Source organism: the organism of the source record quoted next, unplaced genomic scaffold (assembly GCF_019419815.1).
Source record: "Pyrus x bretschneideri cultivar Hongxiangsu unplaced genomic scaffold, Pyrus_bretschneideri_v1 Contig32, whole genome shotgun sequence".
Classification (NCBI taxonomy): domain Eukaryota; kingdom Viridiplantae; phylum Streptophyta; class Magnoliopsida; order Rosales; family Rosaceae; genus Pyrus; species Pyrus x bretschneideri.
The window spans coordinates 350,671-376,914 of NW_025999635.1; the positions used below are offsets into that span (position 1 = coordinate 350,671).

At 39.6% G+C, this 26,244-nt stretch overlaps 4 protein-coding genes across 4 annotated transcripts; 1 reads left to right on the forward strand and 3 right to left on the reverse strand.

Annotated features, from left to right (window-relative positions):
• Positions 1 to 948: 948 nt before the first annotated feature.
• Positions 949 to 2,596, reverse strand: LOC125480108 (lysM domain receptor-like kinase 3). The gene has a single exon (XM_048590383.1). It carries the CDS (start codon positions 2,365 to 2,367, stop codon positions 1,123 to 1,125), a length of 1,245 nt encoding a protein of 414 aa, XP_048446340.1. The 5' UTR covers positions 2,368 to 2,596; the 3' UTR covers positions 949 to 1,122.
• Positions 2,597 to 5,721: 3,125 nt separating this feature from the next.
• Positions 5,722 to 6,673, reverse strand: LOC103958370 (probable acetyltransferase NATA1-like). The gene has a single exon (XM_009370617.3). The coding sequence runs from the start codon at positions 6,596 to 6,598 to the stop codon at positions 5,897 to 5,899; it is 702 nt and encodes a 233-aa protein (XP_009368892.1). The 5' UTR covers positions 6,599 to 6,673; the 3' UTR covers positions 5,722 to 5,896.
• Positions 6,674 to 8,119: 1,446 nt separating this feature from the next.
• Positions 8,120 to 12,567, forward strand: LOC125480163. The gene is made up of 3 exons (XM_048590635.1): positions 8,120 to 9,179; positions 10,167 to 10,605; positions 10,753 to 12,567. Exons 2-3 carry the CDS (start codon positions 10,508 to 10,510, stop codon positions 12,269 to 12,271), a joined length of 1,617 nt encoding a protein of 538 aa, XP_048446592.1. The 5' UTR covers positions 8,120 to 9,179; positions 10,167 to 10,507; the 3' UTR covers positions 12,272 to 12,567.
• Positions 12,568 to 12,801: 234 nt separating this feature from the next.
• On the reverse strand, positions 12,802 to 20,604 carry LOC103958373 (probable lysine-specific demethylase ELF6). The gene is given in 8 exon segments (XM_009370619.3): positions 12,802 to 15,611; positions 15,719 to 15,919; positions 16,464 to 16,574; positions 16,577 to 17,040; positions 17,296 to 17,446; positions 18,720 to 18,787; positions 18,958 to 19,036; positions 19,165 to 20,604. Coding segments are annotated over 8 exon segments (4,815 nt in total). The 5' UTR covers positions 20,324 to 20,604; the 3' UTR covers positions 12,802 to 13,029.
• Positions 20,605 to 26,244: the final 5,640 nt, after the last annotated feature.

The following is a 26,244-nucleotide window of genomic DNA, read 5'->3' on the forward strand; positions in this document are numbered from 1 at the left end:
TTTACCCTTTATTTTGTCCTTATCATTAAAACTCAAAATTTTCAAGTCCTTTTCATTAGTTTTCTTTTAATTTTATCATCAATAATTGAAAATCTATGCAAAATACACTGGGAATTTTATATGATAAAACAGTCTGCTTCTGTAAGATTTTTGTTGGTGTTATCCACACAATCCATTTAATTGACAATTTTGTTGGTCACATGAGTATATTTTGTGTTTATTGCAGAGTAAGATAGATGGTTTAGAATCTATTTGATAACCCTTTCGTTTTCAGTTTTTAATTTCATTTAAAGAAAATATTGGTAACTAACTAAAAAACTGAAAGCCAAATTACGAAAACTCAAGAAAGTAGATTTTATTTTTTGGTTGTACTAAAAGTAATTACTAAACGAGTTGTTTTTAGTTTTCAATTGAAATTAAAAATGAAATGACTATCAAACAATTTATTAATTTTTATACAAAATAGTTAGATAGTTAACTCATCATTTATGCGAGACAAATCTCAAACTTTTCACTTATAAAAAGTCAAGCATACCACGAGACCTCTCACCACTTGCTTTTTGCTTTGCTCTTCTTTTCATCCCTTTTCTCTTCTACAAAAATTTTCCACTTACCCTACTTGTAACATATTTTAAACCTAGTTGTTTTTCCCACCAAACAAAAGGGAGATTAACCAAGCTCTTGAAGTTAAACTAAGTGCTCTAAGAGAGTAGCGTACTGAGTTACAATAAATCGTGTCAAGAAAAATCACAAAACTACACTGAAAAATCAATGCAGGACCTTAAGGTTAACGCTATATACATTCATCCGGTCATACAATCAAAATCAAACAAATAAGCATCTGATAACTCTTTCGTTTTTTTTTTTTTTTTTAGATTTCGATTTTGGGTGGAGGGAGAGTGAATAATGCGACGGAATTAGAGAGTGAATAAACATCAACCAGATCAATTTCTGTAAATTCTTTGTTTCTATTAACTATTTAATCAATCCTCTCGACTTTGTATGTATAATTATTCACCTCATCGAATAATTATTTACAATTTTGATCAATCAAATCGAATGTAAAACCTCAAATAAATAAATAAATAAAAATCCAAATTAATTCCGAACCCCCAAAAAAAATCAGCGCGGGGCAAGTGAAACAGTGATGTCGATAGGCACGCCCATCTTCTCCGCCCAACTATGCGACTCCAGAAACAGCTTCGAAACCAAACCGGCTACCCGATCCATATCCGGCCGCCTATCCGGATCCTCTTCCACACACTCCAACGCCACCTGCACCATTTTCTCCGCCACATCCATCGGAAACGAGTCCTTCAGCCTCCTATCCACCCACCTCCTTACCCCGCCACGTCCCCCACCCCTCACCGCCTCCCTCGCAGACTCAATCACACTCACCCTCCTATACACGCCTTCGGCGCCATTTTCGTCCATTATGTACTTCAGCGGTTCCGTCCCGGAGATCAGCTCCAATAGCACGACCCCAAAAGCGTAGACATCGCACTTCTGGGTCACGATTCCGGTGAGCTGAAACTCCGGCGCCATGTACCCGCGCGTGCCCTCCAGTTTCGTCGACCGAGCCTGGGTCTCGCCGCAGAGTTCCGCCGTGCCGAAATGGCAGATTTTGGCGCCGAGCACGAGGTTGTCCTCCTCGGAGACGATGATGCTGGAGCTCTTGATGTGGTTGTGGACGAAGGTTGAGTCGAGGCCTGAGCCGTGGTGCATGTAATCGAGGCCGTGGGCGAGGTCGGTGGCGATCTGCATCCGGGAGAGCCACGACGATAGGACGGTATAGCTCGGGTTCTTCGGGTTGCGGAGGCAGTCGGCGAGGCTGGCGCCGGCGACGAATTCGTAGACGATGTAGACGTAGCTCCCGGAGAGGGAGGCGCCGAGGAGCTTGATGAGGCTGGAGTGGTGGGATTTGGAGATGAGGGAGAGGCGGCGCTGGAGGTCGGGGAGGGAGATGGGGATGCGGGATTTGCGCTGGAAGATGACGGCGTCCTTGGATCGAAGGGAGCAGCGCCAGGAGGAGGAGGTGGAGGAGGAGGAGAGGCGGCCGCGGGGGAGGAAGTTGGAGGTGGCGGAGCGGATCTCGGAGAAGTCGTAGATTTGGGGGTTTTCAGGGAGGGAGGCTTTGAAGGATCTGAGGGAGGGGACGGAGGAGGAGGTGGAGGATTTGGAGAAGTTGTAGCTGGAGTTGTTGTCGTTGGTGCTGAAATGGGCGAAGGAGGGGTCGCGGACAGAGGAGGAGGATTGTCGGTGTTGATTGGGGCTCTTGGGCTCAATCGCCTGCGTGCTCTTTTTGGTCCTGCACATAGGGGCGGCGCCGCTGGAGGAGGAGGTGGCGGGGGCAGCGGCGACAATCATAGCAGAATTGGGATTGGAAGAAGAAACGGAGCTGTGGAATTTTGGGGGGTTTAGAATTAAGGGGAATGGGCAACTGAGTTAGGTCGTTGTCATCGACGACCTAAGAACACGGAAGAAATTTTACGAAAGCGATGGAACTGCAAGAAAGAAGCCAAGCACTGGTTTGTCATCGATATATAATTTAATTACATCACAATTAAATATGTACCAAGATTCACGTTATTGACAAAGAATATAAGTGTTGTGCACAAAAATATAGGAGGAGGACTGTTTACTCCTCCTATTTTCATACTTTTTTTTTCATGCATTTTTGTGACGTGTGATTACAAGTTATGTTATGTTAATATTTTATATTAATTTTTTATAAAAATAATAAAATAAAAATATAAAATATTAATATAATTTAATCATGATCACACAAACAAAAAAATATACGTATGGAAATAGAAGGGCACCTCCAAAAATATATGGTGGGAGGGAGCAGTGTTCTGTAGAATGCCTTTGCGGTTGCTCGGGAAAAATGATATTTTAAAGGACAAATGATATCTGGTTAGGAGAATCTCTCGTACATTTGCCTACGATCGTAGCGATACTTTATTGGAAAATAACCTAAATGATTACTTTTTAATACTTAATTGCAAATGATCAACCATCTTATGTTATCGATCATACGTTATCGCTGTATGATCGATAGGTTTATGTTTATAAACAAAAATTATTTCTTTATCTTCGACAAGGGGATTGAAATCTAACATGCCACATTTTACTATTTTGGCAATGGTATAAAACCCGCAATTTACGAGATTTGAACTCTCACTTCAAAACCCGACATTTGGGTCAAGACGAGTCAAACTTGAAGAACATCAAAAAAAATAATCAAAGGGTACTGTTATTAGCATTCTAAAAATCTTATTTTGCATTCCTTATAAATGTACTATTTTTTCTAAAATAAAAAAAATTGGAGTGTAAACGAATTTAAGAATGCTAATAACAATTTTATAATGAATACTGTTTTTTGTTTTCCTTTCTTTCTAATAAACAATTACTGATATTAATTAACCTTTTTTAGGAATAAAATAAAAAATAAAAGTGGAGGCAGAATTTATTTTCAGTGTGGACACGTTGTGTTCCGACTCGTATTCCTTAATCTCTCCCCAGCATGCACGCAAGAGGGCGGAAGAAAATGGAGCCAAAAACATGGGCCTACCCTACAGCCGCGGAGAAACGGAGAATTCTATAGAAGTGTCTGGTCTCTAGTAATAAACTATGGTCTATCTTTTTAATTCAACCAAACCAAACTTCTGCAATTCAATAGTATTCATCTTTATTTTTAAATTAGTCTCTTCGTACGCACTCACGTGAGGTCTTTTTTAATCACGGGTTCTACGCGGCCCTTAAGATGTGTTGTGGTAGTTATTTCTTTCTCATATGGCATCCTAAAAATAAAATACAACATATAATTACAAAAAAAAAAGGTATTGAAATATAATTAAGTTGGGTGTAAAATGTGTGATAAAATAAGGACTCCTTCTATGCGGAAGCACATTCAAAGAGATTAGGAAAAAATAAAGGTAAAAATACTTCAAGGAATCAAATAATAATGTAAGAGAATGAATTAAACAATTAATCTATGACATTAAGTTGAAGAGTAAGAATTCATATATATATATATATATGTATTTTTTTTTTCTTACAGTACCACAAAATACACTGACTTTTATCACATTTGTTTGAACAATTTATATGATTAAAGATTGCTAAAGATGGAGTTGATAGGGTTTCTGGCTTCATAGTATGTTATCTATTATTTCTTGATGTATATATCTTACCCTTTCTGATTCCGTATGCAAACTGCTTTGTCAAATTTATGCTGCCACAATTGTAAGAACTCAATTTAAAAACAAACTCCATTTGAATGAAGCCACCTATTAAGAAATCAAATATTATTCTGATACACATAAACTATGGACTAACCAGGGTGTGAAGACTATTAGTTTTATCCACCAACAGCTCAATCTTCTCACCGCGATCAAGCTCCACGCTGTCACCTTCATCGCCTCTTTCTACGTAATGCGGTAAAATGCCCCAAGCACAGTAGATTTTTTATGGGATTTTACTGAAAAACTTGTTCCTGTGGAATTTCATGATCAGGGGATATGCCTGCAATGGATTTCCGTTCAAGTTTCTGGTTTTGTACCGTGAAATACTTACCCTTTTGTTCTCAAGACGTGCGGCGAGAAGTTGGTAGTAGAAATTTGGGAGGAAGGTTTCAGTTCATCGTAAGTTATTTGCAAAACCGAGTTGCTTCGTCGCAGAGATTATTCAACTCGAGCCGGAGTCGCATGCTCAACTCCACCAAATAAGGCTGTTGCTGCTCCGGAAATCGGGGTTTCACTGCCCACTGCAGCATGCTTCTGATCTCACCTCGATCGCTACCGTTTCAAAGCCGTGTCTGAATCCATCGATGGATTCCTTCCAGATTTTTTCCTCTATATTTTTAGCCGTAATTTAGACTTCAAATTCATTCTTCATAAGAGATGATGGAGAAAGAAATCAACGCCAAAAAGAGCAAGAGAATGGAAGAAGAGAAGAAAATAAAGAAAAATACTTAAGATTGAGACGATTGAGTTTTTGCGTGGTGGATGGTGGAAGAAAGAGAGAAACCGAACGCAACTGCTCATAGCAGTTCCAAACCAAACCACGTTCATTTTCTCTCTTGTGTAGTAATACTGGTTTTACTATTTTATCCTCATTTTCTGAACTTTTTTGGATTTTGATTGTGAAGGAAACAAAGTGTAATATTGGGTTTATTGAATGTTTCATCTATTTGGCCTTTTCACTTTATATATATATATAAATAATATATAATATAAAGAAGATAAGAGGTTTTAGGTTTGATTCTCGTCAAAAATAAATTTGAACCAAATTATCACTAGTTCGATACGAGTCTAAACCCACTTTTTAGTGTTGTAGATGATATCGATGAATTCTTGGGCGCGGAGTAACGGACCAAGTCACCGTAACAGCCAACTCCGTCGTCATCACGCACCCTTTGTGTCCGGAGCTTGTAAACGGGCGTCCGGAATGAACAACTGCACCAAAACGAGGACATACGAAACCCAAACTGTTATGCCTCAGTTTTTCAGGAAGCTATTGGTTGTGCAGTTTAAACCGCTATTAATTCTCGTGTCATAATATAGGAGAACGAATGCATTGACATCGCGAAATTGGAGTCTGAAATCGTCACCCAAATTATCATTTCTTGGATAAACAAGTCGCAGAAAACAATTGAGAACCGAGAAGCAAAATTAAACAAACACAACAACAACGGCATTCAGATAACAGCAAGAGAAATTTCGAAACTCCGAAAGGTTACGCTAATGAAATTGATTGGAGAAATAGCAGGGTTCTACAAGCATACAGCCAGAAAATTAAAGGATTAAAACACATTACATTTCCATTTTTTCATTTAGTTTCATGTAATTTCCTCAACTCTAACTCCAGAGAAAGAGCCATGGAAATTACCAAGTTAGGCATTGACATAAGCATTGAGAGCGTCACCAGTGAGCCTGCAAATCCTCCACTCCTGCAAAACCTTAGCCCCCATCTCCTCGTAAAACTTGATGGCATTGACGTTCCAGTCCAGCACCACCCACTCCACTCTGCCGTACCCCATCTTCACCGCCTGCTTCGCCACCGCTGAGAGCAGCATCTTCCCCAGCCCCTTCCTCCTATAGCACTCCCTCACAAACAGGTCCTCTATGTAAAACCCTGGCTTCCCCAAAAAGGTGGAGTAATTTGGGAAAAACAGCACAAACCCAGCAACGACAGCGTCCCCGCCGTTGGATCTGAACAAATCACGTTCTGGGTCGTCGATCGGGAGGTCCAGATTGTGGGTTTTGACGGTGGGTGGGTAGGCCGAGTTGTTGCACTGAAGGTGTTCGACGAAAGGCGTCTCAGAGACTTCGAGGACGAAGATGGTGAATGACTGGAAGGGAGGGGAGGTGAAGAGGGTGGACGAGAGGGAAGACTCGGTGGCGACGAAGAGGTCGGTGAGGTGCTCGAAGACGGCCATCTGGTGGATGAGCTTGTGGATGTGTGGGACGTCGGTGGGGTGGGCTAGGCGGATCCGAGAGAAGAGTGGGTAGCCCATTGGGGTGGAGCCTCGGGGTACGTCGTTGAAGCCCTCTGGGGCTGGGGTAGGTGGCGGTGGCGGTGCGGCGGCGGCCATGGTTGCGATTGAAGTTTGGTTTTTGCTTGCTTGCTTACCGAGCAGAGTTGGCTACAGTTTTCCAGCAAATGCGTGGGAAGGTATTAGGAGCAGGATCGGTTTTATAACGGAGGTTTTCAATCCTAACCGTTTGTAAAATCCACCGACATGATTGTCGCCACGTGTATTCTTAATAGGAAATACGGTGAAACTGGAAATTGTCAGTTTTGCTTGGATAATTGGATAAGATACGAAAAATTAGGGTCAATAAATTTGTGAATTGTTGATTTTAAGAAAAGTAAAAGTTTTAAATTCCCACGCAAGTTCCCAGTTGCAAACGTGTGAATAAAAATGTTGTAATTCTGAATTTGAGAAATTGAAAAACAAAAAATGTAAAACTGACGAGTGTCGTGTTTTAAAAAAAACGTTATAGTATATAAGAAGTCGGTCATTTGATTGACCAAAAGCCAGTAGTAGAGATAAAACTTTTCTTTGAGTGGTGTGGTCACTTTCAAATCTATATGCGATTTCGTTCTTGGTGAGAACATTTGTCTCTACACTTGAAATTCTGACTTTTTGTTCAATTAGCATTACTTGTATCATTTAACTATTGTCAAGATCATAAATAAAAATACTAGGATAAAATGTAAAAAAAAAAAATATTCAAGAGCAGTAACTAAGTGTAAACATTTTTTGGCCCCTAATCTATATGAAATATGTTTTCATAAGACACGTTTTGAATTCAATTTTTACCGTTGATGAATCATACCCGCCAATGGCAAGAGAGGCTGAAACTAGTCCCTTTTCTTATGATTAGTCGACAAAAAAGAAATCTATGGGAAACATGTCAAAATTTCTAATTCCCAATTGATTAACCCAACAATTACTAAAATTAGAAAATTATACGGCGGGAAGCCACGCTCTACTCACGCTCCTCCCTCAGCCTCCTCTGCTCGAACCGGTGGCGCACCGGCCCGTCCAATCTCCGACCCAAAATTATCCGAATTTGCCTCTCTTTTGATTCCAATTCCATACAATTACCGGAATCACAATCCCACTGGCCGACTCTCAGTCTGATGTAGAGCTCGGCAGATCGGGCAGCGGCAGAAGCATGTCCGATAAGCCACCAGAAGCACCATCTCCGTCACTGCCGTCACCTCCGCCGTTAAAGCAACTCTCTCTCCAAGACTGGGAGTCGCTAATCGACGACTTCCAGCACGGCAGCGCACGGCAGCGCACATGGACATCCGCTCAGCCGATACTCCTCTCCCTTCTCGACCAAGCCCTCTCATCCATCGCCAAGCGCGAATTCCCCCTCAAGCTCCACGTCATCACCTTCCTCGAGGAGTTCTCCGACCCGCTCTTTGCCACCGCCATCGCCAACGACGCCGTTTCCGGAAGCAAAGTCCTCCACCGCCTCATCGAAACCCTTCGCGCTCTGATCCAGACACCGGCCGATGGGGTCCACATCACGTTCGCTCTCAAGGAGCAGATGATGCTCTCCGTCACATCCGTCGTCGTCTCTCTCGATGACGACGTGGTGCCGATCTCCACCGTCGAATCGCTGGTGGAGCTGCTTTTAACGGCGATCAACCGTCCCAATCATGGCTTCGACCGTCAGGCTCGTGCGCTGGCGTGCGAGTGCCTTCGAGAGGTGGAGAAAGGTCGGCCCTCTTTGCTCTCCGAAATCGGTGGACATCTCTGGAGCTTGTGCCAGAACGAGAGGACTCACGCCGCTCAGAGCTACATTCTGTTGTTCACCACCGTCGTTCACAATATCGTTGTCGAAAATCTCAGCGTTTCGATTCTCAATACGGCGGTGCCTTTGGTATCGTTCAGCTCACCGCAGAACAGGTCGGGTAAGGAGAGCTTGGGTGGTTTGAATTACAAGGAGTTGTTGAGGGCGATGGGTTTTTTGCTGGAATAGCCGCAAGTGTTGACGCCGTGTGCGATGGTTGAGTTCTTGGCTCTGATAATGCCAATGGCGGCAGCATTGGAGCTCCAAATTTCGAAGCTCAAGGTGCAATTTTTCGGGATGCTTTATTCGTCTGATCCTATGCTCTGCCATATCGTTTTGACCATGTTTCCAAGGTTTTGGGACGCATTTGATGGGCAAGAAGGCAACATTGTGAGGCGGCTTGTGCTGCTGTCCAAAGAATCGCAGCACCACTTGGTTTTTCAATTGCTGGCGGTTCATTGGTTGCTGGGATTTGGTCAGTTGGTGTTGAGAAGGGAAGTAAAGAAAGTGAAGACCATTGTTGATATGGGTTCGAGATTCTATCCGAGTGTGTTCGACCCCCTTGCTTTGAAAGCCTTGAAGCTTGACCTGCTTGCATTTTGCTTCGTTTGTGTTGATGTCTTGAAACCAGAGAAGAGTGTTTTGGGCGAGGATGGTGAGGTGAATGATAAGTTGGTGGTGAGGTTGTTTGAAGATGGACTTGTTTGTGTATCAGCATTCAAATGGTTGCCTCCAGGGAGTACTGAAACTGCAGTGGCATTTCGAACTTTGCATACGTTCTTGATTGGGGCTTCATCTCATTCAGACAATGATCCTTCCACCACTAGAAGTCTCATGGACTCCACCATTTTTAGGAATATGCAGGTAGTTTTCTCTCTTCCTCAGTCTCTATCTATACGTTCTACTACATTTACAAGATATTAGATATGAAATTTTATATTTATGGCTGAGGATACTTTTAGGTTTAGACAACAAATTAGTCCTCCCCTTAGCTTTGAGTTTGAATTGAAATATCAAAATTTTGGAAGGACTACTAGAAGAACCAAATAGTTGTTATTTGCTGATATGATAGTATATGCATTGATGTAATAGTTATATCTAGCAACTAAGAAATTTCGAGATCATCTACCACAATAGTTAGTGTCTAAAATTTGGGAAAAACTGTCGATGCTTCTAAAACTAAATAGTATTGACGTCTAATAAATTGAAATTAGTTGCAGCGGCATTGTTTCTCCTAAAAATATTGGTTTTTCATAGATTTAGGGTGATGGACTTTTTTATATGGTCTTTCATCTTTTAAAAGTATGAAGGATGATGTTTGTGTATTTGAGTTTTCTTTTCGTTTTTCTCTATATCTGATCTCGCTTTGGAAGTATTTGGTCTATTTGATGTTAAATAAAAAGTAGTTGTTAGCTTTCCTGTAACTATTTCTTGTGACTTGGTATGTGACTTGTTAAGTGGTTGAGTGATGTGGATGTATGTCTTGATCAGGCTTAGATGTTAGAATGCTGTGAAGTGATCAGTAAAGATTAATTGACATACATTTAACGTAGCAACAATGTGCCAGAGAAAAAAGGAAATCATTACTATTAGTGTCCGTTTGGCACATCCACCAATGATATTAAAGTTGCTTAATTTCCCCAAGAATCTGATCACAAACATTTGTTAAGCTTTTTATGGTCAAGGAAAAAGTATTTGGGTAAGATACTAAGATTTGCTTCTTTGGTACAATTATTTTTTAGTCTCAACCATGCAATTGCTTCAATGGTCTTTAGTTCAGAGGGAAGTGGGAAAGGTGTTTTCATTCTTTCATCTGTGCCGTTTTTAATGTCTCCAAATGTCTATTTCCAGGGAATGCTGGTGGACCTGTTTTGGAGTGTCGGAGATTGGTTCCGGTGGTAGTTGTTTTGACTGATCGCTTGTTGGGTTGTCAAAGGCACCGTTGGTTGGGAGAGCGCCTGCTTCAGACATTTGATGAGCATTTGCTTCCAAAAGTGAAATTGGATTACAGCTTGGTTTCTTTCTTTCCAATATTTAATAGAATTGCTGAAAGTTATGCAATTCCTCCTCGTGGATTGCTAGAGCTTCTTACCAAGTTCACGGCCTTCCTTGTTGGTAAACATGGCCCATATACAGGACTGAGATCATGGTCCCAGGGAAGCAGAGTTCTTGGCATCTGTCGAACCTTGTTGATGCATCACAAGAGCTCTCGATTGTTCCTTAGATTGTCTCGCCTTTTGGCATTTACTTGCCTTTACTTTCCTGATTTGGAGGCTCGTGACAATGCAAGGTATGATTAATAAACTTTCTTTTTCTCTTCTTGACTTTTGCTTTAGGAATCTTACCCTTTCTTTTTGTATGGGAACTTTATACAATTTTAGTAAGCTTGGCAATAGCCACAATTAGTTGATGTTGGTTCGTTATGGTCTTTCTGTAGGATCTACCTTCGGCTTCTGATCTGCGTGCCGGGAAAGAAGCTCAGGGACCTGCTGAGTCTTGGGGAAGAACTCAGTATTTCACCATCGTCACATTCCATTTTCAATGTCCAGGCTCCTCACTTTTGTCAGAGTCTCAAGAAGTCTAAGACCATCTCCTCATATGTCCACCTTGAGCGAGTAATCCCCCTACTAGTCAAACAGTCTTGGTCCTTGTCTTTATCAACTCTGGGTATTGGAAGTAACGATCCTGGTTACTTAGAAGGCATCAGGGACATTGAACCCATAGTAGAGGATAGTGATATTGATGACAGTAGTAATGTCCAGATTACACCAGAAGCTCAAAGAATTGATGACAATGGTAATGTCCAAATTATCCCTGAAGATCGAAGAATTGATCGACCACCGGAGCCATTGCATGTGACAGATTCAAATATTTCAGAGATATTAAGAACATTGAGGACGCATTTCTCATGCATTCCTGATTCTAGACATATGCCAGGAATTAAGGTTAGACTATCATGTAGTTTGAGGTTTGAATCTGAGCCTTTCAATCGAATATGGGGAGTTGATTCCCCTGCCTGTTGTTCGAATGAATTAGATACCCTTCCTGCTCTATATGCAACAGTGCTAAAATTTTCGTCCTCTGCAGCATACGGGTCCATTTCGTCATATCATATACCTTTTCTTCTAGGTGAGCTTCCCGGTAAAACAAATATACGTGATCAGACCGCCTCATTAGCTATTGTTCCTGTAGAAAATGGTTGTGGGAAAGAGGAAAGTTATAGAGCTTGTGTAACGATTGAATTGGAACCACGGGAACCCACGCCAGGTCTGATTGATGTTTCAATTGAGACAAGTGCTGAAAATGGTCAGATAATCAGGGGACAGCTTCACACACTCACTGTGGGCATAGAGGATATGTTTCTGAAGGCTATTGTACCACCCGGCATCCAGAAGGATTCTGTACCTGGTTATTACTTAGATTTGTTCAGTGCTCTTTGGGTGGCATGTGGCATTTCCAACACTGCGCGAGAGATGTTTCAGTTGAAACGAGGCAAAGGGGTTACCGCTATAAGTGGTACTCGGTCGGTCAAGCTACTAGAAGTCCCTGCATCGTCTTTGATTCAGGCTACTGAGCGCTATTTGGCACCCTTCGTTGTAAGTGTGATAGGTGAACCACTTGTTACTGTCGTAAAGGATGGAGGAATCATTGGGGACATCATCTGGAAGGACGAGGCCTCAGATTCTTCCCTAGACATTACTAGCTCCGAGACCAATTTTGATAGAGGCCCGCTTCATCTTACATTCGGTGACGATGCAGATGAAAGGGACAGTCATGTCAACACCCGCAAAAGAAACATGGGTAGCATACTCATTTTGATATTTCTTCCACCAAGGTATCATCTCCTCTTCCAAATGGAAGTGTCTGATGTTTCATCGTTGGTACGGATTCAAACTGATCACTGGCCGTGCTTAGCTTATACTGATGATTATTTGGAAGCTTTATTTTTGGCATAGGAATTTATTCATTTTTCTACTGCACAAGTAGGTTACCTGAGGATTCTCATCGGTGCTGCTCTAAGGTCGTCGGCATTTTGTTCTATATCTTGTCTTCGTATTTATTCGTACAGAGAAGGGTAAATTTTTTGGCACCCAGAGTATACTCTGGTGTAAATATTTCTCGAGTTCTTTTACCTTGTATTATTTTGTTTGTATTGGGGGTTAAGAAATGAAATTTTGGGGCATTTTCCATTCTGTGGAGGTAGGATTTTGTAACCAAAAGATTGAAATTAAAGCTGATTCTTTCATTGCAATCAATGGTATTCTACTTATTGTGAATTTCAAATTTGAGCAAAACGAGTTTGCTTGTTCAGGCGAGAGAAACTTACATGACAAAAGTTTGTCGCCTGAATGACAAGTCACATGAGAAGAGAAATAGGCTAATAGAGACGTGACATGGGAGTTCTTTTCCATCGCAGCGTCGACGGATACATATCTACGTCAAAAGCCTTTTGTTGAAAAATGAAATAATAGTGTCATAAAAAATATTGACCCAAAAACTACTATGAGTGAAATCAAATAATCGGTGACTGCAATCTACAAAAAAAGTTAATTCGTTCCTTATCTACGCCTAACCAGAACATCCAAAGATTACACGAGATTTTAACCGAAAAAACAAAAAAATTGTTACATGAGATCCTGCAGGCATCTTTGACCCCAGAAGCCCCTTCTGCTTATATGTTACAAAAGCCAACCTCACCAGATTACCAGGCAGGTTAGCTCACATAATGCCCGGTTTTCCGTCGGTGACGGCTATAATCCGATACAAACCGGAAGAAGAGGCCACATCCCTCAACCTTGCACTGGTAAGGCCGTTCTCCGGTGTGCACGCGTATGTGCTCAGTGCGGGCCCATGCCCACTTGAACGACATGGAGCAGCCTTTCCACGGACACTTGAGGGGCCTATCATCATCATGCACACGGCTGTGACTCACTGCGTACTTGTGGGAACTGAACCTCTTGCCACACCCTTCATGTGGGCAACGGTTACGCTTGTGCAACATTAGCTCCGCCTTTGTTGCAAACCTCATGCGGCAGCTTTCTATGTCGCACCTGTGAGACTTCCTTGCTTGTTCTTTCTTGGGAGGAACATGGACATCTGAAGGTTTCTTCACCTTCTTCGTCACCGGCTTCTCCTCCACCTCTTCGTAAATGTTGTCCATCCCACTCCTACTCGTTGCATCATTCCCAGCCCTTGGTCTCAACCCTTCACACGGGCCCCTAATAAATCCATTGGAATCGAGGTTGTCATCTATTATTTGCTCCAATCCTCTCTTTCTTTTTCTTCTCATTTCAGGACTTGGTGCAGGGCTTTCAAGCCTTGGTGCAACCGCACTTGAAGACCCAATGTTTTCCATCTCTTTATCATGTTGGGATAAGCAAACTTTACCACCATTGCGCAAGTCTTGAGCAGCACTAGCCTTTCTTTTAGCTCTAGAATATGTTTGGATGAAAGGAGATGGCTGGCATTTTGAAGTATCTTGACTAGAGATGAGTTCCTCATTACCATTTGTGGGATGGTTTTTCCACTCTTCACCATCCAAAGCCATAGAACCAATGATGTTATCTGTTGCACAGGTCACTCCGGGAACCTCAAATTCTTCAACCAAACCAGGTGTGGGCTGCAGTTCTGTTTCTATGACGAGACTAAGTATGGGTGCCTCTATAGCTCCATTTGTAGTCTGGACTTCTTGCTGAAATACAGCGTCTGAATTCACACCATCGTCTGTGCCTTCCACAGAAGAGCCTCCCCTTGGCACTTCAGAAAATTCTTCCATTGAGATACAAGGTTGAGTTACTTCCATTTGAGTCACTGAAGTCGAGACATGTTCCTCCTCGCTTCTATCTGCAGTTAGAAATTCTTCACTATGTGAAACCGGAACAGAGCAAAAATCTGCTGCAGCACACAGCTCTCTTGGAACTCCAGAAGTACCTTCTACTGAAGCAGGAGAAGGCTCCTTCATTTGTCTTCCACATAAACTGGGTTCCTCATTTCCTCCCTTCGGACTCTTAATTTCTTCTTCCAGTTTGCATACTAAAGACACATCATTGCTCAAGTCTTCATCATTATGGGAACTACATGAAACTGGCATCTTGTCTTTGCTTCTGTTGGTAGTTCGGATTTCTTGCTGCACTTCATCCAAGATCACGGAATCACAAATTTCATTGCTCATGCAAGATTTCTCCGGGACTGTATTCACCATCTGTGGCTCAGAACTTGTAACAATTGAGTTGGAAGCACATAAATTTGTTGTCTCAGCAAGAACAGAAATGTCATCCATCAGAGCATTCTCATGAGCCAAAACTTGGGACTGCCCTTCCGATGCTAGATTACAATTGTCACTGGTATTGTTGAATTTTTCCATTTTCTGCTCCTCTATTTGCATTGGAACACTTTCATCGGCTGCAATGACAGGTGGAGTAGCAGACTTGTTCTCATGGGCTTCTTCAAGAATCCTCATCTCATCTTGCATATCAGAATTATCCGTTGATGCTAACTTACAACCGTTACCTTTCATGTTTCTTTCTTCAAAACTGTGATTCTCGACCTGTGCCTCAACACTACCAGCTATTAACGTAGCAGCAGTTAGTGTTTCTGAAACTTGTGAAGAAGTAGAGTACAAACTGATATCAGTGGCTGCTTCAGACATCTGGACAACAGGATACATTTCAGACATTCCGCTTGACGCAGAGAAATCAAGTATTGCACCACTGCTTGTGGAATTCCCAATGCCGCAAATGTTACTTTCTGTTGCCATTCTGCTGTCTTTACTACCCTCAACACCTGTACCAGGGTGCCCAAAGACCCTACCTGTTCCTGTCGAACTCCCCGCCTTTAGCTTAGACTTTCGTCTTGAATATTGAATTATTTTTTCTTCCCTCTTAATAGAGGAGCCATCTGACCTTCCGCCCACCACTTCATCCTTTTCCTCAACGTTCTCACATGGTGTACAATCCGCTGGATGATTAAGCTTTTTAGATCGAGATCTTCTTGATTGCCATGTGACGGCTAGAAAATCTGAGCTGCGACTTTGTTTGGAGAACAAGCCACCCAATGTCAATGCATGCTGGACTTGCTTCGAGGATGAATTCTTTCTGACCTTGACACAGTACCGTAGGTTGATACCCAACTTTGAGGTCCAGTCTTCTCCACATTCATCACGTTCATCATCAACTGCAAGCTCTATCAAATTCAGATCTTCCTTTGACGCGATATCCAAAGGAACCTCATTATACTTAAAGGGGCAACCAATCTCCTCTGCAATTGCTGCAGCAGGAGCCTTTATTTTTTGATAGTCTGCAGAAATCCAAAGAGTAAAGATTCAACTAACTTTGCAAATTAACAGAGAAATATCAATTACTATTCTTTTGAAAAAAACTAATCATGGAAAAAGCCAAACTTACCAGAATGGCAAATTACAAGCATGTTCGCTCCACCTTTACACTGCAACAGGTCCACAATTTCAACAGCGTGATCAAGGCAGAAACTCCTTGGTCTCAGAAATTTATTATCAGTAGTCCAACCCTTTTTTAGCTTGGCTATGGAAGGAATTAAGGGACCATTTGAAGGTGGCGAAACGTTGGGAACAGAAACGAGGTCCTCTTCTGCACAACAAAGAAAATAATAGACTTCAAAATTTGCTTTCATGAAAAACACCTGGAAACAATGTATAACTCCCCAGTTCCTACTACTACTTCACAATTGAAAAACTTTAGGACATAAAGGAGCAATCTACCGTATTGGCATGATACCATACAATACAGAGAACAATTGATACAGTTGACAATCAGCTGATTCAAGGTCCTAAATCAAAAACAGAGGCAGCAGGTCATAAACATTGTGCACAGGAACATCCCGCAAATTAATCACAGATGCTTCGCAACTGGAATTGTGAAGAATTTGAGGCAGTTCTAAGTACCCCAATGTCAAAACCTATAATGCTGACCAGCAGAACATCACTGGACTCCCAAAAGATGAACACTCTAACCATTACATAGGAAAATAGCTATTTTTGAGGGCTCCGAATATACTTTACACTGTTAAGTTATATCCACTTTGAATTTTCTCTCCTCAATGACAAACTAGGAAGTTAGTTGAGAAAACCAAAAACATGAGCAACGAAAAATATGTGGATCCAAATTCCTATACCTGTAACATTTCCCTTGACAGATGTGTGTAAGTCTGGAAACGAATGAGACTTTTCAAGTCCTGAAACCCCAGGGGAACCTTGAGCCATAAAATTTTCAGTTTGCAGCTCTTTGATGCTTTCTCAGATGGTTGCACCACAGACATAAATGGAAACCCAAGTATTCCACAAGCCACGCATGCCAATGTGCCTGAGTCGACTTGAAAGTCCTGTGATAAATCATCACTTCCCAAATACAAATCATTCATATTTTCCATGTACAAACTCATCTCGTCAATCAGAATGTTCTGATCATCTTCATAATTTCCACACTGAATATGGGTAGCATCTTCCTTTGGATTCATATCAACAGGAGCACCACCACTGAGTGTTACGGAATCTTTACTTGTATATGGAAGTAAATCATGGTTCCATAATACTGCGTGGTAACTTGATTCTTTTCCAAGAAGGACAGATAACACATTGTTTTCCTTTAATATATCTTCAATAAAAGCCTTCTTTACCAACAGCTCCTTTTCTTCCTTCTGCCGATCTCTCCTACGCGAACTTCGCACGCCTGGTAGTAGGGACCTTGGCACCCTGGAATTATAACAACACAGCAATACCAAACATGAGCAACAACTGCAATTGGCTGGCCTAGTTGACAATTTTATCAAGACAAGCAAAGACACAGTGCAGTTCTATCTAACTGAAGCATAGAAGAGTAAATGCAAAGGAACAACTTTATCACAGTCATGTTATCCATCATCAAAGAACAAGTTCCAAAAGCAGCATGTACAGACATACTGAGACTATCTTGTGCTCAATGTAATTTGAATAAGATGCTTAGCTGACCTCGAAACAAAAGACATGGTCAAGAGGTATAGAAGCTGTTGATGGGAGAGCATAGGAAGATAATTCATAGCAGCTCTACGTACTGCAGCTTCTTTAGCTACTTTAAGCCATTGTGGTGTTCCAAAGTTAGCAGCTTCCCCACAGTTAAAACCTACAGTAATTCATCAAAAACTCAAGATGAGCAACATATGCTGAAGAGGCAATAAAAATTTGTTTTAAATACACTAAAAGAAAATTTATAAAAAACAAGGATGCAGATTAGAATGGGAAACATCATGTGCATGCAGAAAGAACCATGACATTAGCAATATAAAATCTATGATGAAGACAAATGAATACAACTTACTATTGCAATTGTCAGAAATCGGGTTTAAATATCTGCGACAGAAATTTGTTTTTAATGGAAGAGGTCCATGACTTTTGATTTTATCAAGAAAGAATTAGGAAGAAAAGGCACTAAGGCACAAGACCTTATCACAACTTCTACTCACGCGGAATGCAGACCTCCACATTAGGAAACATGAGAATTATTAAAAAGAAGAAGAAGAATGCTGGATGAAAGGATTAACGTCATCACAAAAATTGGAAGAAACAGGGTGTAGTTTTTGTGCAGAGTTAAGTCTTGACCACCTCCTGTCTATCATCTATAAATCTGGATGAGAGGAATATGCTAAATGAAACTGGGAGGATACCAACTCAACTAAAGCGTTATGTCCATCAATCTGGAGTTAGCTACTAGGATCCCTTCATTCCGTTCAGCCATATCCAAGGCCAAATTCTCTGGTGATGCAAGAAGCGCATTATGTGGGAATTTTAACCTCTCTACAGTCCATTTATCCAAGGCACCTAACCTCCACTCTTCCTGATGACACAACAATCCAAGATACCCCCCATTTAAACTTGCAACTTTCTGTTCAGTACGTTTTAACTAATAGCTCAACAGAAAAGTGGAATAAAGTTTTCCCGATTAGTTGGAGGAGGTACTGTATATTCTCATTCTCACTATAAGGAAAAAGTAACCATAATAAAGGTGATACGTGTTTATGGCTCTACATCAGCGATTATGGTCAATAAATCAAAGTTAATAGACATTACCAAAGGATAAATTATTTGAAGCCTTTGTCATTTCTGTTTCATCTATGGGTATTCAAATCAAGTTCAGACTCAAGGGCCACTTCTATCACAAGGAATTGAATCCTTTAGGTACTTACCCCTTTTTCTTGTACGTTTGATATATATACCCTATTCTTTGTAGAACTTCTATACCCTATGTTTAGTGTCCAATGCACATGCAATTTCTTTCTGCAACAAATGCCATGTCGTAAGCATTTACAAAGTAAAAACAGAGTTCAAGCCAAAATGTAAAACTTGTCACATCTAGCACTACAATTAAGTAATATGTGCAAACAATGTAAAGTAATTACCGTGGCTGAATCCGACATGGTAAGCCCTTGGAAAAGTGACAACAAATTCACCAGGGTTCTGTATTAACCTAAACAAGAAACCAGAAGGGCCAAAATTAGAACATCAAAAAGACCCAACCCAACATAGACTCAATTCCACACATCAAAGCCGAACATTCAGCAAGAACAATAATCCTCAACTTAATTAACATTATAATGAACCATAAAAGTAACAAGAAGGGGAAAGAGAAGGACCCACCTGCAACAAGGAATCCCTGCTGCAACAACAGCCTCAGGTGAAATTAAAGTTGTTTTATTGCCCAATAGTGAGAGAGCAGCTGGTAATAAGAGAAACTGGACCTGAGTTACAAAAATGCTATAGAAGTAATAACACTAAACAAATGCTCAGAAGCCCAGAAGCTTTTAGTGAACAATGAATGAACCAACCATAAAAGAATTCACATACCTAGGCGATCGAGATTACCACCAAATGCCTCAGTGCGAATAAGTTCCTCAAAAGCAAATGCATAATCACCTGGAACAGAATACCAAGTCTTTGAAGATCCAGTGTGAAGAAAATTCATACTGTGAAGCTCATGATCTTCAACGTGCCAAGCAAACCAACTAAACAACATGCCAATGTAAACCATAGGAGAAGTAACACCCGGGATATCATCAGGCATGAAACGAGTAAGTGAACCAGGTGAACGTGCAATTACTTGTAAGTTCCAAGGACTGTTTGAAAGCTTCCAACCAGCAGTACCTTCCATATCACAACATGAATTTGGATTTTTTCGCCTATATGATTGGGGAGTTTCATCAGCTGAAAATATTTCTGGAGCAGTAGATTTGGATGCCTCTGAACATGTATCCAAAACATTCCTATGAGATGCATTCTTAACTTCATCATAACGGGAGGTTCTTTCGCTGCTACTAATCATTTCAGTTTTCTTGCTATCAGAGTTTTCTTTACTTCTCTGGTAGGAATTCCTCTTCCTCCTCCGCCTATGAGAAGAGATGAATTGGCCCACTGGCTCTTCAAAAGCAGACCCAGGCACATCATTTGCATACTCTATATATATTGGCTTTTCAGAAGCCACCTTCCAAAACATTTCCTCTATAACCAATGGAGTAACCTCCCTAACTGAACCTAGTATGCTCCTTGCAAAAGCCCTAGCCTTAGTTTCAAACTGCTCCAAAGTATAAATTTCCCCACTTTGCCACACTTGCTTATCTACACCCGATGGCAGATTCTGAACTGCTGCCCCTTTCACACTTTTCACACTCTGCCCCAATTCTTGGTGCCTTGTAGTAAAAACTGCCCTAGCCTCCCCATCATTACCACCATCCCCAGAACCTGTTCTCGTCGGAGAACAACCCTCTAACGAATTTACATCACTACCCAATTCCGGACACTTCAAGAGGGACTTATTCAAGTTGCTAAAAACATATCTTTTTGAGGGTTTTGGCAATGGTGGGACAATCTTGCAAATACCAAATTCACTAGCTTCCTTCTCGATTTTCGATATATAAGCAATCGGGTCAGCGAATTCAGTATGCGTCGGCCGAAAGACCGGTGCCAATGGCAACCCTTCGAGCCAATTGGATATTTCAACATCCCCCATTTATAACCAAGATTCACATCTACAGCATATCCTACTATACAAGCTAATGGCACATTGGTTTTCAATCACAAAAGCTTTGTTCTTTGAAGTTCCAAGACCAACCAATAATCGAAACCTAGAAGTGCAAAGATTTGAGCGAAATTTTGACAGAATGCTTAGAAATTAAGAACCTGTAAATTCAACGAGACTTGTTGATGATACGATTAGCCTTCGGAAGCAACCGCCAACTGCAACTGCGAGTAGAGTCTGTGTGTATGAGAGAGAGGAGAGAGAGAGAAGGGTTTGTCTAGGTTTTGAGCGACATTCTTGAAGCTGAGTCTGGGCGAGGCGGGGGGTGGCTAATTTGCGCGGCTAGGACACAGCGCACGAAGAGAGTCACTGCTTACTTCTGACCGTACGACTCGAGTTGGGAATTGAGATGGGGTCGCGTTGCGGTTAGTTGAGGTGCGCATTTGAGCAGGAAGCCGTCGTAAAATATAAAAAGATAGGGACGTCTAAGGTATGTGTAATTATGAAGTGGCTAGACTAAGAGAAAGTTAAAAAATGCACATAGAGGATTTGGATTTTTTTGGCTTGATCAAATTACATGGCATTGATTTAAAATTGTCTACATATAGTCCAATTCCAATCGAAGAGTAAATAAATAATTCTAATCTTTTCTTTATTACAAAAAAGGGTTAATCGATAGTTTCACCACTGACAATCTACTTTTTTGAGTGCTGGGAATACTCATAGATGGTATTTCAGTTTTCTTTGTAATCATCGTGTGATTCACTAAGGCAAGAATCAAATTCAAGACATATCATACGGAATATAAGTCTAGAGTTCATCTTCAACCACTACGTAACCCGTAATAATTAAATAAGTCTAATCTTTTGTTTTTGTCTTTAAGCCAAATGGAGGAGGAGAGGTGACATTCAACTACCAATACCCATTTGTGCAATTGAGTTGAGAGATGTAGTCTCTCAGAACATAAGTACGGCACGATCGTGCGTGGGAATATGTAAAAGAAGAAACAAGGAAGGTATTATTTGGAAAGTGAGGGAAGATTACTATCATGCCTATAAATTAAATGATAATGATTCATTTGCACTAACTCTTTTCTTTTTTGTTGTATGGAATTCAACTCATTCACTATTGGGGAAGTGACACAATCTCAAAATTTTGGAAAAATGAGCCAGCGCCTTAGTACTAACTATATAAGAATTGTTTTCTAACTTGCATCAAGTTTGGGATAGTTTTAACAAAATTTTGTTGTAATTGTCAGTGAAACCACGTAATGTATGCTTATACTTTGTTTATTTATCAGTTTTTCTGATGGTATTAATCTTGTATGCTTCAACATACGACTTGGTCTCTTTCCTCTCTTCCTTTTCATTTATTTGTTTTGGTGTAAAGATGCTGCCATGAAACACTAAGGTTGTCGCTTTTTGGTCTACTCACACAGTAAACACAAGGTTTTGAATCAAATTATCACTTTTGATATGGGGTTTAAGTCAAAAGCCATGAAAGATGTTGGATTGTGACGGGAGTACACGGGGTTAGCCATTGCAAATTGCAACGATATCACTCTTAGACGTCCAAAGGATGTGGAGCAACAACATAATTTTTTTTTCTTTTATTTTTTTTCTGTTTAATCATTTCCAAGAATTTGTCTTGGAGATTGGTTTTGATTTTTCTTTTTAGCAGAGTTTCTAGTTTATTGCCCTTTATATAGAAGAGTTGTTTCATTTTAATTTTCGTTTTGGTGTGCTACATCTCTTTTGGATATAGGTGTGAATGGTGGAGTTATTTAATTTGTTAGATCTACTTCATTTGGTGTTCTGAAATTATGATCGTAATTAGGTGAAGCGATTAGACCCACGAGCATTGTTTTTCCCAATATATGATTTGAAATTTTGTTCTCACATGATCTTCGTGTAACACGAGGTTTAATGATTTTATTGATATTTGTAATCTTGCGGTTCTCGATAAGTTCAGACGAGTGCTTAATGTCTACTTATTGCTTTGTTATTGGTATTTCTTTATTGTAATATTTTTAGATCTAGTTTACAAGGACCCTTTTGGGTCTAAGTTATTCATGACGTATATTTGATTATGACGCCCTTTTTTTTCAATGAATGCAATATTATACTCTTCTTAAAAAACATATACAACATTTGGTGTTGACACTTTAAAATAATCACAATTCAATATAGTGATAAATTAAATCTCACATATTAAAATTCACACAAATGAAATCTCTCCCATTTAAATAAGGGAACTTTAACGAAAAGCTCCGGTACTGTTCACTTTAACGAAAAACCACATTTTTACACTAAAAATTCAATCCTAATACTATTCACTTTACCCTTTATTTTGTCCTTAATGTTAAAACTCAAAATTTTCAAGCCCTTTTCATTAGTTTTCCTTTTAAATAATCCCAATTTCAATATATTGACAAAAATATGTTGTTACATGCTAATTATGTGACCAATTTTTGTGAAAGGAATGTTTATTTTAGAGTTCTTCCTATTTTCTGCAAATCGTAGTTTTACTCATACGTAAAAATAATTTAATAAAAACGTTAACTTTGTTTTTGTAGGTATGTAAAATTGTGATTTGCAAATAAAAAAGATGACTGAAAGAGCTGAGTATTTTCTTCACCTCATATATATATAAGAAATCGTTCAGTGAGTGAAAAATTTCATTACATGAGAGGATGCATTTATGTGAATATGTAGATCCCAGAAACCCTAGAAATTAATACGATCATATCCATGATCTGCATTTCTAGCTAATTACCCTATATTTCTTGGTAATCACAAAATAATTCCAGCACGTAGTGGCATTATTTACCAACTTAAAAAGGATGTAAAATGACTCTAAAAACTACAAGTACGTACGTACGGATTTTGTACTTTCATTTGAGAGGTACAATATCAATCATAGGTTGTGCTTAGTATTCCCGATCCAATAACCAGCATCTCCAGAAACCTGTTTGCAGTAATTCTCGCATGCAATCTTACAGATGGGAATGCTTGCACCTTCCTCTTTCATGCACACTGGCATGCATGGCTTTGCACAGTCTGAGAGCGCTTCACTGCCCTTCATGCTGCAGCTGCATACCATAACAACTAGCACACAGATGACAATGGCAGGATTTATTGTTTATTGGCCATTTTGGTCATTTTATCACTGGTTTTTAATTGGGTTTTTGGTATGATCGGTTAGGGATTTGGTTGAGTTGGTGAGAATATCGAGTCTGCACATAAGTGATTGGATGTGGGTTTGGTTTATATAATGGAGGTTGCGCATGCTTAGGAAAGAACTGTGCACCACATCTTTTGGGCGGTTTGGAGAAAAACATGGAGATGAAATATGAGGTTGGGGTTAGAAAATTATGGTCATATATTTTTGGTTGGGCTAAAGAAAGATAGTTAATGTTTTTGTCAAATCGAAAGTTTAAGTGTGTAATACTATTAACACTTCTCATTTAGAGTCACAAGCTAAATAATACATGACTACTCATTCTTAGTTTTGATATTAAAACTGAGATTAAAACATTAAAAGTATGTTTTATAAAGATTGATATCAAATGGAATTAAGATAAGTAACAATAAAAAGTAGTCAACAATGAATTAAATATGCATTTGTGAGTGTACAATTAATAAATTAAATTTGGAGTATGGTCTAATGCTAAATGAAGTCATATATACTTCACAACTTATGAACACAATATGAGGTTTGGATTTTTGGGTTTTAATCAACAAAATATGAGAACGGGGATTGAAATTTGGAAGTGGGCCGGCTACTCTTCTTTTTCTTTTGGTATAGTTCACTCAGAAACAAATCCAAAAATAAATCTTCTCATGGGGTCCATAGCCTAATTGTATATCGAATATCAGAAGTCAGAACAAATGCATGCTTGCAACAAGGGAAAGATTAGGCGAAGACCTAGTATCTTGGACAGACAGTGTTCTCTCGTTGGTGACATTATAACAAAGCAAATATATATAAAATCTGCCAGACCGCTACCAAATGGATAAAAAGATAATGCATTTATTATATTGCGCCATGACTTCAAGTTTTGTTCAAAACTGGAAGATTTGGCATTCCGACTTCTCTAACCGTGGGAGAATCATGAAACTCTCTCTCAATAGTGGAGAGCCAAATTGGCAAATTCTGTTGGCTGTTAAGTTGCAATGATGTGTCATGCATGAGGATCACATTCTCCAAATATATACTGGCAACTTACCAGGAAAGTTAATTTGTTTTGATTGAATCTGTGTGCCATATATATATATATATATATATATATATATTTATTTATTTATATTATATATACACCAGCAATTTACCAGGAAAGTTTGTTTTAATTGAATCTGTGTGCTATGTATATCTGTGTGCTATATATATATATATGTCGTGAGTCACGGATCACAATTGACATGTCTTCCAATTGGCCCCATGCAATTATCAAGAACACTTCAAGCCGAAAGTATATATACAGTGGCTTGCAAGGAAAAATTTAATTAGAGACAGAAACAAGTTATTAATTACTCTTGAAGTTTAACACACTTGATTAATCTGTTGGTGATCAGTAAACACCAGATAGTTTTCAGGAGGGAAGGCGGTGTCACCGCATATATAGGAATCACGCATGCATGAGTTTCTTCTTTCTTTTTTGATTACCTTCCTCTCGTATATATAAGACCAAATCCATTCGATTTCTAAAAAGGATTACTAATCTTTAACTTTTCGAGGAATATGTAGGTGTTAACTGCATAATTAATATAAGATACGATCAGTAACACAAGAGGGACAACCTTCTACCTTCTACAGTCTAGCTTTCGATAAGACTACGCTATGTATAGACCATGTAACTTGTGCAGACAGGGCCATTACTCCGTTATATCGGTACATTGCTAACTATATCCCACCTACTAGCCAAATACATAAAAGACGCCAATATTGCTCTCTTAATTATAATACAACATATGGTAATTAATTAAATGAGATTATTAATTCCTACATATCATGGTCATAATTTATCATCTTTTGAATGACAAAAGTACCACTTCAAGTTTGAAATTGACACAAAGCGGAAGTTATAGGATAAAGAAATCATGAGCGGCCAACTTTTTTGATAGCTTGGTCGTATCAAAAGCTAGAACTTAAGAAAACAAGTTTATTATTCGAGTTTTAAGAGATATATAAAGAGATTGTAGAGATAAAAGCTGACTTAGAATTTTGAATACCTTTCGTCTTATATCTCTCTCAATAGGACAGTATATATATACACATACAAATACAAGGATGTTTTAGTATATTAAATCTTTATTCGAAGAACATTGACTCATGTCAACATACATTGAATCCCTATGATAAATTGACTCACGCCAACATACATCAAATCCCTATAGTACATTGATTCATACCAACATATATTAAACCCAAAATTAATATAAGCAAAGACTCACGACAACATGTAAAAATTGATGTGAAACTTGTCGTATCCTAGTTGGACATTGCTACATAAGTCTAAGCTTAGTTTAGATAGAATTTCATATTAACTGATGAGGCAACATGAAAATGATGGCCATGAACTTATTATTCTTCCTTAATTTTATCGCTGAGCGATTAGTGATCTAATTTACTAGCCCCATCCAAGTGTATCAATATTTCATCCACTACACATCTCTCTCTCAAATTGGAGAAAAATAATCTATATATGTTACAATATCCCAAACAGTAGCTAATATATTACACTTGCAATATATAAATTAAGCTTAGTTTTGCTGTCATAAAAATACGACCCACTGCGCCATCTCTTTCACTCTCAGTATCTACTAGTTATGAACATTTATATGATGCTTTTGGAGGCTAAGTTCCTCATCAAACAATCCTTTCGCAGATGCAGGAAACTTGGCGGTACACTC

Excerpts from the sequence above, each read along its gene's own strand:
- LOC125480108 (XM_048590383.1), bottom strand. The coding sequence starts at position 2,367 with ATGATTGTCGCCGCTGCCCCCGCCACCTCCTCCTCCAGCGGCGCCGCC.
- LOC103958370 (XM_009370617.3), bottom strand. The coding sequence starts at position 6,598 with ATGGCCGCCGCCGCACCGCCACCGCCACCTACCCCAGCCCCAGAGGGC.
- LOC125480163 (XM_048590635.1), top strand. The coding sequence starts at position 10,508 with ATGCATCACAAGAGCTCTCGATTGTTCCTTAGATTGTCTCGCCTTTTG. Across the intron at positions 10,606-10,752 it reads GAGGCTCGTGACAATGCAAG|GATCTACCTTCGGCTTCTGA; the intron begins GTATGATTAATA and ends GTCTTTCTGTAG.